Source organism: Epargyreus clarus, unplaced genomic scaffold, assembly GCF_041222505.1.
Source record: "Epargyreus clarus isolate Ecla_fem2 unplaced genomic scaffold, WU_Ecla_fem_2.2 ptg000010l, whole genome shotgun sequence".
Classification (NCBI taxonomy): domain Eukaryota; kingdom Metazoa; phylum Arthropoda; class Insecta; order Lepidoptera; family Hesperiidae; genus Epargyreus; species Epargyreus clarus.
The window spans coordinates 10,788,900-10,804,922 of NW_027332218.1; the positions used below are offsets into that span (position 1 = coordinate 10,788,900).

At 41.6% G+C, this 16,023-nt stretch overlaps 1 protein-coding gene across 1 annotated transcript; it reads left to right on the forward strand.

Annotated features, from left to right (window-relative positions):
• Positions 1 to 1,718: 1,718 nt before the first annotated feature.
• On the forward strand, positions 1,719 to 15,120 carry Tfb1 (transcription factor B1). The gene is made up of 11 exons (XM_073077453.1): positions 1,719 to 2,124; positions 2,905 to 3,106; positions 3,544 to 3,680; positions 4,971 to 5,172; positions 5,545 to 5,650; positions 6,431 to 6,562; positions 6,926 to 7,174; positions 7,614 to 7,712; positions 8,075 to 8,201; positions 12,076 to 12,266; positions 12,748 to 15,120. The coding sequence occupies exons 1-11, from the start codon at positions 1,962 to 1,964 to the stop codon at positions 12,868 to 12,870; spliced, it is 1,731 nt and encodes a 576-aa protein (XP_072933554.1). The 5' UTR covers positions 1,719 to 1,961; the 3' UTR covers positions 12,871 to 15,120.
• Positions 15,121 to 16,023: the final 903 nt, after the last annotated feature.

Here is a 16,023-nt window from a genome sequence, read left to right on the forward strand (position 1 = left end):
GTGCACATACACATCAATGATAACAAAGTCATGAAATATTTTAATTGTGTCCTATTAATTACAGAATGTTCCCTTAAAATAGAATTCTCATAGACGTCTTATAATTCTATTCTTATCATAGACATCTATATAATATATTAAATATATGAATACTTCCACTTGCTGCTTTGTTTTGATTACGTCCCGTTCCAATGATTTGGAATTGACGAATCACTCGAGAGTTACTAAATTTATTCCTTTTTTCAATAATACTTCTCTTACATAGATAGTATAAAATGTCATTGCTTGCAAACAGAGGATTTAAACATATAAGAATCTGCAAGTTCTTTAACGTTTATGAGATTTGGGTTTAGGAACTTGTATAAGTGTTAAAGTCACACTTTTTCAAGCCTACTGCCAATCGTTTTACACCTGCAACCTCTGGACCAAATATTCGCGGAAGGCATACAACGCTCTGCGTGTTCAGTACAATGACGCTTTTAGGGTGCTGATGGGGCTGCCACGTTACTGCAGTGCATCAGGAATGTTTACTGAAGCGCGTGTAGATGATTTCTATGCGATCATACGCAAGAGGATCGCATCCCTGATGCGACGTGTGACTGGCAGCACCAACAGCCTCGTAAGCGTCATTAGTAATAAGATCAACAGCCCAATAATGAGCCACTGGAATATGGTGCACGTGATCTCCGCGGGAATGTCGCATAGAAAATAATTTTAGTTGTATTGTCATATTTGTTATTTATTATTATTACTTTTTATTTCTTATTTTTAATTATAATAAATTTTACTAACATAGGTTTTTAAGTACAATGTAAATACTAACAAAATATGGACTATGTCTGAATTAAATTGAAATAAATAAATAAATAAAATAAATAAGCAAATTTGTTAGGATATTTAGCGATCGTACTTGTACACATCGTCACTGCACACGTCTTATAACTTGTCATTTATTTAAATTTTAGTTATAATAGCTAAATAACTCTCAATTTTCTTCTAAGCGTTGTTTGTTTACAGCGTAATGACGTTCCGCCACAAAATGACACTTGACCGCCTGATTTAACGCGACGTTCCGTTCACCGTAAAGAAAGTTCGATTTTTATTAATGAATAGCCCTTTTTTCGAAAAAGTGATCAATGAAAGGCATATATAATACGTATACTAATTCATTAAAACACTTTCCCAAAAAGTGCCAAGTAGCCAATTAATTGATTTTAGTACAATACATTTTTGCAATTGTACATTTGGTGACGCAGCGGCACATTTGGATTTTGAATGCACCTTAAGGCTTTAAAGTAGAGTGAAGGGTAATAAACGTTATAAACTAGCCAATTATTAAAGTATTAAACAGCCCTCTATACTTCTAAAGTATGTATAATTATACTACAATTTAAAATGTTTTCAATTAATATTAATTAATTAGCGTAACAGTTACGTTCAGAAATAAAAATATTGTCACATTGCCATTAAAAACAACGATTCAATACAAAATCGTAACTACAGATAACTTGATTTAAAATATACATGATACAAGTAATGTACTATTTAAGTGCTTTCAATTTAATATACACTATAATTTATTATTTTATTTAATAAAGAAACTGAAAAAGATATTTTTCCAAATTCTATTTCTTTTTACGGATGTTACTGATCCATAGATAACTTTATTATTTTTCAAATTGTGAACACTGAACACTGTCAAGGCGTTTGACATTTTGTCAAACAAAACCGCAAATGGTTTTCTGACGATGTGCTTTTTGTAGATAGAATTCCATAATTCTTCATTTTTATACGAGATCAACGGATTTGTTTTGCATGTTGTATGATACGAGGGTTATTAGGCATTCAAGGGAAGTGTTATCTAGTGCCGTTTGTTGGTGTGATTTAAAAAATTACAAGTACTGCTGGCTGGATAGAACTTAGTTTGTAAAGTTCGTGGAACTGCGTTGGAGTTAGAACCTATGTCCAAAATGACTACGTCTTCCGAGGATGTTTTGTTGAGCGTAGGGCATGTAAGATTTAAAAAGGGTGATGGTACCCTATATGTAATGAACCAAAGGCTGGCGTGGATGATGGAAAATCGAGACACGGTCGCTGTGTCTCATAAATATGCTGATATTAAAAGTAAGTTCCATATTTTAATATATCGTTCGACTGGATATATCTAGTCCATGTTTCTGTTGTCTACATTTGTTAGTATATCAATGGTTATTGTAAAGCTTGGTAATGAATGCATGCCCTTGAATCAATATCTTTCTTAAGGTCATGGTTGTTAAATATGTCAAATATTTTATGGTTTTCAATGTAGTTATAACTTATACAAATATTTGTATGTGATGCACATTGACCTCCTACAAAACACTCCTATGTGAAATTGTATCGCTATGGCATGTTGCTATCAATTATCTATTAGAATACTTGATTAAGTTTTTTTTTTTATAATATAAGAGTAGCAGATGAGCATGCAGTCCACCTGATGGTAAGTGGCTACTGCTACCCATGGACATTTGTAATCAACCCCAGATAGGATTAGACATTCCTATTTGAGGTCAGCCACAGATGCGCCGCTTCCCCTGAGGACTAAGCTGGAACGCCTCGGAAAAGTCTTTCTCCCTTACCACACCCTTCAAACCGGAACACATCTGCGCCTAACACTGCTGTTATTAGGTGGAAATAGGTGTGGCGATGGTGCCGCCAAAGTCAAATCACAAAGGGTTCTACCACCTTCAAAAGTAACCACTATTATACCAGAATATAGCAGCACTCCACCTGATAACTAAGTTATAATGCCTCATGTGAGTGTCTCATTCTTTTATATCTTTAAAACTGAACTAGCAGCACTCGACAATGCTATTATAGGGTAGAAACAAGTTTTGTGGTATAAGTTATGTTTTAACTTTTTAGCACAAAAAATTTCACCTGTTGGCAAGCCCAAAGTTCAGCTCCAAGTAGTTCTACATGATGGATCATGTTCCACGTTCCACTTTGTTAACCCGGCCGGAGCGGACGCCCAAGCTAAGGACCGAGATCAGGTGAAGTCCCTGCTCCAAAACTTGCTGCCGAAGTTCAAGAGGCAGATTGATGGTGAATTGGAGATGAAATCTAGGTATTATAGTTATGTTATTAATAATCATATTACTCACCAATATAACAACTTGGTCAAATATTGATGTTTGATGTTTGGACCTTAGAGGATACTAAGAGACGCTAACTATAAGTATTAATAATGGGCTATCCATAAATTACATTGTACAATTTTTTTAAGATAGCCCTTATCGCCGAATGGTGCTATTTGCATATTCAAAATTAAAGATTTAAGTATTTGTTAAAGTTATAGTTTTATGCATCCAGCTCTTAAAAAATATGCTATTCTAAAGAATAAAATTTTCGTTACTGTAAATATATTGTTTGTATTATTTGTTGGGGAGATCTAAGTTTTACAATAACTACACACCACTGGTGGTTTGACAGGAATTATGTAAAAAGACCATAATGTACACCAGCTGAATGGTTCATACTCTTCACAGAATAATGTGTTTACAGATTACTATCACTACATCCAACTCTAAAGCATTTATACGAGGACCTGGTGATATCTAAGGTTATTAATAGTGAAGAATACTGGAATACGCCCACATTGAAACATTATACGGAATCCACTAATATCAAACAGGAAGCTGGTGAGTATGTAATGATATTTTTTTTCTTGTTGTACATTTTTTTTTTATAATATAGGGGGCCTAGATGAGCATTCTGTCCACCTGATGGTAAGTAGCTACTGCCGCCCATGGACATTAATAAACCCCAGATAGGATTAGATATTCCTACCTGAGCCACAGATTCGCCATTACTGTTCATGGTACAATCCATTCATATATCTGAATAATGAATTTCAATATCTATTCTATGTATGGGTTGTTTGTGAAAATAAATAAGGAGTTTCCTAACTCTTACTAGTATGCATCGTCATATGATGGTTAGACTCTCTACCAAGTAGATTAGTCTATGAATCCTAGTGTAGGTTATAATAATAATAATATAATAAGAGTGTTAATTTATTTACCTTTTTTAAGTTGAAGCAGTCTTTCCTTGTCTTTTTAAAGCACTTTATCCTTTGAGCTTCATATTCACTGTATCCCACACGAAATATTGAAGTTATTGTATACATTTTTGGGCTGTAGAACACCAGACAATACAAGAACAGTATTCAAAATACGAGATCGTATCAAGACTGTTTCCTATCTCATAATCTTTCATTTTGTTGTAGCGTCTTGTCTGAGTCTCAGATGTGTTGTGCCCTTAACCCGGGAGCGGTATATTTGTACTCTTAAAAGATATTTATTTGTTATTTTTTCTTACAGTGAAATAATAAATGGGTAATTCTTTAGTTGTATCCACTCAGAGATTGAAGTCTGTATGCTATTGGTTATAGTATTTATTAAGTTTTTAGACATTCTAACATAATGACATCAAATTTATTGTTAGACAAAACATAACTTGCGAAAATCATGATTTTTAAAGAACAGTTATTTTAAAAACACAAACAAACCATGTTCATTTGTTGGTTTTTATGTTTATACATTTTTAGTTACTTCAGCAGTGATAGCCTAGGAGTTAAAAACTCCCCCTCTTGATCGAGCGGTCTGAGGTTCAAATACCAGGCATGCATTTCTGATTTATCAAAGTTATGTGCGTTTAAGAAATTAATTAACACTTGCTTAAATGGCGAAGGAAAACCTGTAGGAAACCTGCATATCTGAGAAATCTTAAAAAAATAGTTTTCAAAACGAATTGAAGTCTACCAATTTAGCCAGCCATTGGCCAGCGCGGTGTACTATGGCCTAATCCTTCTCATTCTGACTGGAGACCTGTGCCCAGCTGTGGGATAGTAATGGGTTGATGATGAACCAGTCTACTATCGAAAACAAACACTATATATAAATATTTTGTAACCATTCCTTCATCTCCAGGTGTCTCCGGAGCTTTCCTAGCTGACATCCAACCACAGACAGACGGCTGCAACGGTCTCAAGTACAACCTAACCCAAGATATTATAGACGCGATATTCAAGACATACCCAGCTGTCAGGAAGAAACATATAGACTATGTGCCCAATAAGATGACGGAAGCTGAATTTTGGACCAAGTTCTTTCAATCACATTATTTTCATAGGTAAATATGTAATGACTCACTGATCCTAATATTGGACTGCCTTATGCAGATTATAAAGTTTTTATTATTAAACACTAGGTATAAAAATTGTCCAATAATGATCTGGATGTACTTGGTTTTATGTCTGTCCGTAGCATCCATAACATTTAAGACTTACGTGGTATTATTAGTGTAGGAAGTGTTTTAATATTTTTAACATCTATTGTTTATATACTGGTAGGAAACATAAATCTTTATATTCAATTGTGAATTATTAATAGTGAATAGTTAACTTTATGGGTAAGAACTTTTATGAAAATACTTTTACTCTTACACTTATAGGAAATATTAGTATTATTTCTTTTAACAAAATTATTTTACTGTTATCAACAGGGATCGTATAGCATCATCATCGAGTAAGGACCTGTTCGGAGAATGTGCCAAAATGGATGACCAAGCAATCGCCTCGGCTATGAAACACACCACATTGGATCTCACAGTGTGTATTATCTTATATATAAAATTCTTGTGTCACAATGTTAGTTACCGTACTCCTCCGAAACAGCTTTACCGATTTTCACCAAATTCATGCATATTCAGTAGGTCTGAGAATCGGCTACTATCTATTTTTCATACCCCTAAGTGATAAGGGTTGTTCACCCTTTACATTTTTTTATTTATATGGCAATACAACGTTTGCCCGGTCAGCTAGTTTTATTATTATAATTGCAAATGGTAATGTGATTATAGAGCTTAGTTTAAAAGTAGTAGAATTTTGTGACCAACTGTGTTTTGAAACTAAGTTGCAGTATGACGTAATGCCGCGTTTATTCACAAACTATACAAACACAACTGGAGTGTATGTGGTGTAAATGGTTGGATATAGGTTATATCAATATCATTTTGCATTTGTTATGTAATAAGGCACAAGTACTTTTATCAGGCATACCACTAAAGTATTTAAATTTATTAGTAGGTATAAATATCAATTTAATGCCTACTTAACATCAGTTACATACCAATTTCAAAATATTATTAGAAATTAGGTGTGGAAGGTAGACCTACTTATCTGAGGGTTTCCAACTTAGTCCTCAGAGTTAGCAATGCATCTGTGGCCGATCTCAGTTAGGACTCCTAATCTTATCAGGGATTGATTCCAGATGTCCATGGGCAAACAGTGGCAAAAAGTGTAAGAAAATAATGAAAAATATCTTTTTAATTAGCATTTAATAATTTAGATTATTATTGGTCGTCAATATACTAAAAAAATGTTTTCTAGGTTGATATACCTCAGTTTACGGAGCCAGTGCCCTTGCTGCCAGAGGACGAGGGTCCTGTTGAGAAGGATAAAGGCGACAACGCGTCCATACACAGGAATATGATCAAACGGTTCAACCAACACTCCATTATGGTAATTATTTGTTATTATATACTATTTTTTCCTCCATCCCATATAAGTAGCATAATGGAGTATGCTTCAGGCATCTCTTAGTTGTAGAGAGATCTGTTCCTAGGCAAATTACGTTTCATAGACAGATATTTTGTTAGGTTACTTTTATCTAATAGTATTGTCAAATTTGCCGTGTTCTGTTTTAAATATTTTGGCAAGAAAGACTTACACAAGGAATTGGAACTTAGAACTTATGTGTACGAGATTCGTGTTCAATTTCAGATCAAGAATTTTAAAAAACTAAACTAAAACACTACCTCCTCTTTTTCAAAAGTAAATAAACTTATTACTAGTCTATTTATATGTAATTTTTTTATGTTACAGGTGCTCAAAGCTAGTCATAAATCAAATTCTAGTACTATCAGTAGTAATTCTAGTAGTAAAACAACAAATAACAACAAGGTTGTTGAGAATGGAATGAGAGAGACGAACGGTTTGGAGAAGCGGCCGGCGGATGAGAAAACTGGTGAAGAACCTGTGGATAAGAAAAGGCGAATATTGGAAAAGATACACTATGAAGATCTGGACGATTCGAATAGAAATGAGGAAGCACAGGAGTTAAAGTTAGCTAAGGTGAGAGAAAATGATATTGGTAGCAAAAAAAAAATCTTTAGTAATTTTCTTTTTTTTAAATACAAGTAACAAAAAGCCACGCTCTTATGGCTGTAGACTGCTAATACACGTTTTTATGTAACATCAAAAGATTTTAAATAGAACTGGACCAACTAGTACGGGTGTTTCCATTGCAATATATAGATCATATATTTATATGGAGGAGTTCGGGTGCAATCCACAAGAGTGGTCCTTCGAACCGGATATTGCTTCCAATATATTTAAACACATTTAAATATATTACATTTGTAATAATAATTTAATAATGATGTGTAAAACTTTGTTGCAATAAATAAATTTGATTTACTTCTTGAAAAAAAAAAAACACCATTTAATTTAGTTATACTATTTATAAATATGTGTAATTAAAATAATAATAATAATTCTGTTCTGTTCACAGATAGAAAGATATTTACTAGGCCCCTCCTCCCAGCTGCAACAGACGTGTCCGCAGACGACGAACCCACCACCCTTGTCGGCGCTCGCGTCTATATGCCAGGTCAGTTATTATTGTTATTTAATTTGTCCAAGGTATTGACCGCGCCTAAGTGCTAGTCCGCTCCGAATGTAGAAACGAGTTGCGTCGCAACAGCAAATTGTAGCGGGACTGAGACAGCGCGGGATGACCTCCCCCGTACCCGTCCGCTGCCCGCTTTCGCCCACGTGTAAATAGCTGCGTTAGTGTGCCCTTACGTTTCTACGGAGTATATGCTACGGAGTATTGGCTCTCTGACTACTCCTGCGCGACAAATTCAGAGCGGACTAGAAGTTTGGCGCGGACTCTATCTACATTATAGGAGGGCATTTCAAAATTTGACATTATGCCAATTTTTAGTAATTTATAAAATACGTTGTGTTCAGGCGTGGTCGAGCGGGCAGCAGTGCTCGCGGCCAGTGCGGGTGAGCGCGGCGGCGGCGGTGGGCGCGCTGGGCGAGCTCAGCCCGGGCGGCGCGCTCATGCGCCAGCACCACGCCGCCTCCATGGCACGTGAGTGACGTCACACCATACTGTTGTACGTGCGGTCGAGCGGGCAGCAGTGCGCGCTGGGCGAGCTCAGCCCGGGCGGCGCGCTCATGCGCCAGCACCACGCCGCCTCCATGGCACGTGAGTGACGTCACACCATACTGTTGTACGTGCGGTCGAGCGGGCAGCAGTGCGCGCTGGGCGAGCTCAGCCCGGGCGGCGCGCTCATGCGCCAGCACCACGCCGCCTCCATGGCACGTGAGTGACGTCACACCATACTGTTGTACGTGCGGTCGAGCGGGCAGCAGTGCGCGCTGGGCGAGCTCAGCCCGGGCGGCGCGCTCATGCGCCAGCACCACGCCGCCTCCATGGCACGTGAGTGACGTCACACCATACTGTTGTACGTGCGGTCGAGCGGGCAGCAGTGCGCGCTGGGCGAGCTCAGCCCGGGCGGCGCGCTCATGCGCCAGCACCACGCCGCCTCCATGGCACGTGAGTGACGTCACACCATACTGTTGTACGTGCGGTCGAGCGGGCAGCAGTGCGCGCTGGGCGAGCTCAGCCCGGGCGGCGCGCTCATGCGCCAGCACCACGCCGCCTCCATGGCACGTGAGTGACGTCACACCATACTGTTGTACGTGCGGTCGAGCGGGCAGCAGTGCGCGCTGGGCGAGCTCAGCCCGGGCGGCGCGCTCATGCGCCAGCACCACGCCGCCTCCATGGCACGTGAGTGACGTCACACCATACTGTTGTACGTGCGGTCGAGCGGGCAGCAGTGCGCGCTGGGCGAGCTCAGCCCGGGCGGCGCGCTCATGCGCCAGCACCACGCCGCCTCCATGGCACGTGAGTGACGTCACACCATACTGTTGTACGTGCGGTCGAGCGGGCAGCAGTGCGCGCTGGGCGAGCTCAGCCCGGGCGGCGCGCTCATGCGCCAGCACCACGCCGCCTCCATGGCACGTGAGTGACGTCACACCATACTGTTGTACGTGCGGTCGAGCGGGCAGCAGTGCGCGCTGGGCGAGCTCAGCCCGGGCGGCGCGCTCATGCGCCAGCACCACGCCGCCTCCATGGCACGTGAGTGACGTCACACCATACTGTTGTACGTGCGGTCGAGCGGGCAGCAGTGCGCGCTGGGCGAGCTCAGCCCGGGCGGCGCGCTCATGCGCCAGCACCACGCCGCCTCCATGGCACGTGAGTGACGTCACACCATACTGTTGTACGTGCGGTCGAGCGGGCAGCAGTGCGCGCTGGGCGAGCTCAGCCCGGGCGGCGCGCTCATGCGCCAGCACCACGCCGCCTCCATGGCACGTGAGTGACGTCACACCATACTGTTGTACGTGCGGTCGAGCGGGCAGCAGTGCGCGCTGGGCGAGCTCAGCCCGGGCGGCGCGCTCATGCGCCAGCACCACGCCGCCTCCATGGCACGTGAGTGACGTCACACCATACTGTTGTACGTGCGGTCGAGCGGGCAGCAGTGCGCGCTGGGCGAGCTCAGCCCGGGCGGCGCGCTCATGCGCCAGCACCACGCCGCCTCCATGGCACGTGAGTGACGTCACACCATACTGTTGTACGTGCGGTCGAGCGGGCAGCAGTGCGCGCTGGGCGAGCTCAGCCCGGGCGGCGCGCTCATGCGCCAGCACCACGCCGCCTCCATGGCACGTGAGTGACGTCACACCATACTGTTGTACGTGCGGTCGAGCGGGCAGCAGTGCGCGCTGGGCGAGCTCAGCCCGGGCGGCGCGCTCATGCGCCAGCACCACGCCGCCTCCATGGCACGTGAGTGACGTCACACCATACTGTTGTACGTGCGGTCGAGCGGGCAGCAGTGCGCGCTGGGCGAGCTCAGCCCGGGCGGCGCGCTCATGCGCCAGCACCACGCCGCCTCCATGGCACGTGAGTGACGTCACACCATACTGTTGTACGTGCGGTCGAGCGGGCAGCAGTGCGCGCTGGGCGAGCTCAGCCCGGGCGGCGCGCTCATGCGCCAGCACCACGCCGCCTCCATGGCACGTGAGTGACGTCACACCATACTGTTGTACGTGCGGTCGAGCGGGCAGCAGTGCGCGCTGGGCGAGCTCAGCCCGGGCGGCGCGCTCATGCGCCAGCACCACGCCGCCTCCATGGCACGTGAGTGACGTCACACCATACTGTTGTACGTGCGGTCGAGCGGGCAGCAGTGCGCGCTGGGCGAGCTCAGCCCGGGCGGCGCGCTCATGCGCCAGCACCACGCCGCCTCCATGGCACGTGAGTGACGTCACACCATACTGTTGTACGTGCGGTCGAGCGGGCAGCAGTGCGCGCTGGGCGAGCTCAGCCCGGGCGGCGCGCTCATGCGCCAGCACCACGCCGCCTCCATGGCACGTGAGTGACGTCACACCATACTGTTGTACGTGCGGTCGAGCGGGCAGCAGTGCGCGCTGGGCGAGCTCAGCCCGGGCGGCGCGCTCATGCGCCAGCACCACGCCGCCTCCATGGCACGTGAGTGACGTCACACCATACTGTTGTACGTGCGGTCGAGCGGGCAGCAGTGCGCGCTGGGCGAGCTCAGCCCGGGCGGCGCGCTCATGCGCCAGCACCACGCCGCCTCCATGGCACGTGAGTGACGTCACACCATACTGTTGTACGTGCGGTCGAGCGGGCAGCAGTGCGCGCTGGGCGAGCTCAGCCCGGGCGGCGCGCTCATGCGCCAGCACCACGCCGCCTCCATGGCACGTGAGTGACGTCACACCATACTGTTGTACGTGCGGTCGAGCGGGCAGCAGTGCGCGCTGGGCGAGCTCAGCCCGGGCGGCGCGCTCATGCGCCAGCACCACGCCGCCTCCATGGCACGTGAGTGACGTCACACCATACTGTTGTACGTGCGGTCGAGCGGGCAGCAGTGCGCGCTGGGCGAGCTCAGCCCGGGCGGCGCGCTCATGCGCCAGCACCACGCCGCCTCCATGGCACGTGAGTGACGTCACACCATACTGTTGTACGTGCGGTCGAGCGGGCAGCAGTGCGCGCTGGGCGAGCTCAGCCCGGGCGGCGCGCTCATGCGCCAGCACCACGCCGCCTCCATGGCACGTGAGTGACGTCACACCATACTGTTGTACGTGCGGTCGAGCGGGCAGCAGTGCGCGCTGGGCGAGCTCAGCCCGGGCGGCGCGCTCATGCGCCAGCACCACGCCGCCTCCATGGCACGTGAGTGACGTCACACCATACTGTTGTACGTGCGGTCGAGCGGGCAGCAGTGCGCGCTGGGCGAGCTCAGCCCGGGCGGCGCGCTCATGCGCCAGCACCACGCCGCCTCCATGGCACGTGAGTGACGTCACACCATACTGTTGTACGTGCGGTCGAGCGGGCAGCAGTGCGCGCTGGGCGAGCTCAGCCCGGGCGGCGCGCTCATGCGCCAGCACCACGCCGCCTCCATGGCACGTGAGTGACGTCACACCATACTGTTGTTGTATGGTTCTACCTGTGGACAGTAAATCCATACGTCGCTGGTTCATATCCGGCTCGAAGGACCATGAAACAAGTTCTTGTTGCTGATATGGTGGTTGATGACAACGGACAACCTTTTACTGGTTAACTGGTTTTTATTCTAATAACGACTAAATGGTAATGGTATACACGATTTTAACAACAACTAATGGTAATGAATACGCGCTGCCCTAGTGGCTGCTGGTTACATATTAACTTATATTAATAGAACTAATTTAAAGAAAGCGATTGCGCTTCAATTGTAACTATGCAAAAACGTGTAATCGCTGTTCGATTGTGCAAATCCGAACACGTTTATCTTTGGTAGGCAAAACGTTGAATAGATAAAAAAAAATTCAATACTACCCATGGTTAGTATTTATATTCCTAATATTTATTTAATAACATATTTTTAAAAATACATTTTTCATTGCAGAACTAGTCCCACCGGACGTGAAGAGCGAGCTGCACCGCCTGTACCTGTCCGGCGGCGAGTTGCTCCGCGAGCTGTGGCGCAGCTTCCCGCAGCCCGGCGCGGGCGCGGACGCCGAGGACACTGCTGCTAGAGCGGACAAGTTCTATGAAGCGTTGCTTAGGTTTAGGAATGTTAAGTTGAGGCCGTTTGAAGTGAGTGGACTTGCCATTAAATTTTAATGTTGTCTATTTGTGTTATATTCGTATCATAATAACAACAACAGTATTAGGACAGATATATTGTTGATGGTTGACGACCTATCGAGATTCGACTTCGGAGGGACTACCACAACACTTCTGTCTGCTTGATGAATTAAATCTTTTAAAATTAAAAAAACGAACCTCAAAAGGTTTAACGAAGGTAACGTATTTCAGCGAAACAGTGCTAAGCACAGATGTGTTCTTGAATATGTGTTAAGGGACTGTCAACATTTCAACAGTCTTTAAATGTAGTAATGCATCTGTTACCGACCTCAGACACACAAAAATATAATAAAATATAAGACCTCAATCGATAAAGTCGTTTAAAAGTAACACAGAAACTAACTGACCCACGTATAGAAATAATCCTTATTTTATTATACTCCGTTGAAATAATTACAATTTGAAATATATATATTTTTTTTATTTTCAGGATAAAATGCTCCGGGAACTCACCCCACTAGCGACAACACTAACGAAACATATGAACCAAATGATAGACACAGCGTGCGCTAAATATTCTCTATGGCAACAGCGGCAAGCCAAACTACGGTAGCGATAGTGAAACTTATTGTTTAGACAATAAGACTTTTGAAAAACAAATGTAAATTGAGAGCTATAGAGTTGGGCATGTTTTGAAAGTGTCTTGTATAAAATAAACTAACTTACACGACATTGAGTTATAGTGAGTTGCGAAGTTACTAAGTTATAAGAATGCTTCGGGAAGTAACTAAACTATTCATAAACACATTAATTATTTGTGCTTTGAAATGTTACTGAATTATAAAGATGTTTATAGTTACTGAATTTAAATGCTCCAGAAAGTAACTAAATCAATCTTAGAGGCACATTGAACAGTCTACAACTCTTGTAAATTAATAATGCTTCCAGAAGTTACTAAGTTATACAAAATGCTTCGAAGTAACTAATCTGATCTTCCTATCTGAATTACTGAATAACATTAATAGCTTCGATAAGTTAATGAGTTATAAAATTGCTTTGGTGAGTAATTAAAAGTAAAAGTATCAAAGTGAGGTGAATCAAACAATTTAATAAATTGTATAGTTACTTCAAATATTGAGTTACTAAAAAATACTCCGAGAAGTAACTAAACTGATGGGGAATATAATGAATAATCTGTACTGAATTGTTATAATGCTTATTTAAGTTATATTAAAAATAATGCGTCGGAAAGTAATTGATCTAATACGCATAATAACTAATGCCATCGAATGCCCATTTAAAGTGGCAATCCTAGAGTTATGATCTTTTTTCCGATGTTAATATAACTTATTATTGAACTGTTATATATCTTCCTTTTATATTCAATTTCATACGAACCAAATAGTATTTCACGTGTTCAAAAGTCGTTGTGAATCTTATTTTAATAGCAATACAAATACATAGTTGAATAAATGCTGTTATTTCGTGTTATGTAAATAAACCAAGTAGTCATCAAGAATTTATATTTCAATATCAGATGATTTCATTCATATAGTTATATGATGATAATATGACAAATAAGACTTTTTATGTTTTGTCTCAGAAAAAAGAATTAGTCCCTATTTTAGGCTGGCAAATCCATATCTTTGGGAAATATTTACGAACTTGCCTCATAATGTTTTCCTTCTTCATAATTAATATTAATTTAAGAATCAGAGTGGGCGTGCTTATTATATTTATGAATAAAAACAGTCAAATGATACAGGACCAAGTTAGAAAATAAATCGCGTTAATTTCTTCAAACATGCAAAATTATTCTTCAGTAGTATATTTGTAGTAATTTGCTGCATTAAACGAACCTAATGAACTTTCTATAATGTTGGAACGTCACGACTTAGCTATTTGTCAAATTTTTGCTTTCCAAATATCGAAATTTGTCAATTTTTGGTAAACAGAAATTGTTAAATTTCGATCTTCAGTAGGATAAACATTGGATGTATTGTATTTATTAGTAACGGGCGTAAAACACAAATACACGATATGTCGCCACGTCGTGCCACGTCGTAACGTCGTGTAAGTTTACGTTGCCGCGTCGTGATATTCTACGACATCTTGAAAATTGGTTACTGAAACCTGCGTTATTTTTCTCAAAGATATCCATCATTTATGAAAATACTAAGTCTATTTTACTTTTATTCTATGGTGACGTCACAACGTGCTATAACGCGACGCCGTATTGTGTATATTTATGTGATTTAATTCTATCTCTCCTTTACCGGGAGTTAGTTTATCTATTCGTGAATCAGTGAAACCAGGTTCAGTCATTTCCAAAATTCATCCGTATAGATAGGCAAACTGGATTTTTGGAGTTTTTATTTTGAAAATAAAAGTTGAGTTTTGAAATGAACAACATTACAATTATATTTATTTGTACATATACATCTATAAGATTTATCGAATAGAAGAAATAGTTTCAAGTATTGTACATTTCAATGTCTTTTCATCCAATACAATACTATTCTATAGATTATGATAATATTGTTAAAGACCAAAAATGAAACTGCCAGTTAAATGATTTATGAGCTTATGAATATTTAAGTTTCTCTGAACATGTAATATAATAGAATTGATCTATAAATGGGCATCGGGTCTAAAGCCAAAAACAAATGGCGCGAATAAATAATTATGAAGAAACTAGATTAAATCAATTAAAAAATGTTACTGTAACATATGGCTCAATTCTACTCAATAGTATATTTAGCGCGGTTACACGAACGTCGTTAAAAAAAATAGATTTTTTAATCACCAATCAAGTCCAGATAAACATTTCATTTATTACATTAAAATTGTGAATTTTGAACAGTCTCGGTTCGAAATAAATCTCCCGATATCTTACTAATGCCCGTTATTTATAATCAATCTATCCGTTTTTTAATTGAAAAAGATCGAAATCTGATAATGTTGAGCGTAGTATGAAGAAATTCTCAAATGTCAATCTTTGGTGAAAAAAACACTGGATAGATTGACTGACTACAATAATGGATATAAAGGGGAAAGCGGGGTCCAAAATTTGTCAAAATTTCTACCAAAATTTTCTGCATTAAGTTTTCCGTGATTTTAGTACCCGATATCCATTTGTAACAACATACGAGTAGAATAGATATAATTGGTCGAAATATCAAGTTTGTATTCTCCTTAGTGTAATGTTAAGCAATAATAGGTAATTGATATCGTTGTTGACTGTTGTTGATTAAATATCAAATATTATTACTATATTTAATGTATTAGTTAATTCGCTTGGCTTCATTGCATACAATTTATAAGAATTCATGCCTAAACAGTTTTCGTGTTCCGTGAAAATAACCGCTTTTTCAAATTATAACTGCAATTTCAGTTATTACAGTGGAAATTGCCTCTAAAATAGCCAATTTATAAGCCTCTTTCTAATAGACTAAGGTTTTAAAAAAATCCTTTCAAAAATACTTTAGTTGAAATTCAGTTATTTCAGTTAATATACATTAGTTGTTGTTTTATAATTATTATTATTTCAGATTCAATAGTACAATACGTTAATGTGCCGGCCTTTCGTGCAATAGGTTGCAGGTTCGATTCTGTAAATAATAATCTGTGTATGCATATTACAAGTGTTTATTTTATTATTGCAATAATTATAATAGGCATTTTAAGCTATTCAAATATCACAATCAAAGTTTTACGCATAACTGCTCTTACACACTAGATGCTCTGAGCATCGGCGATTCACGTT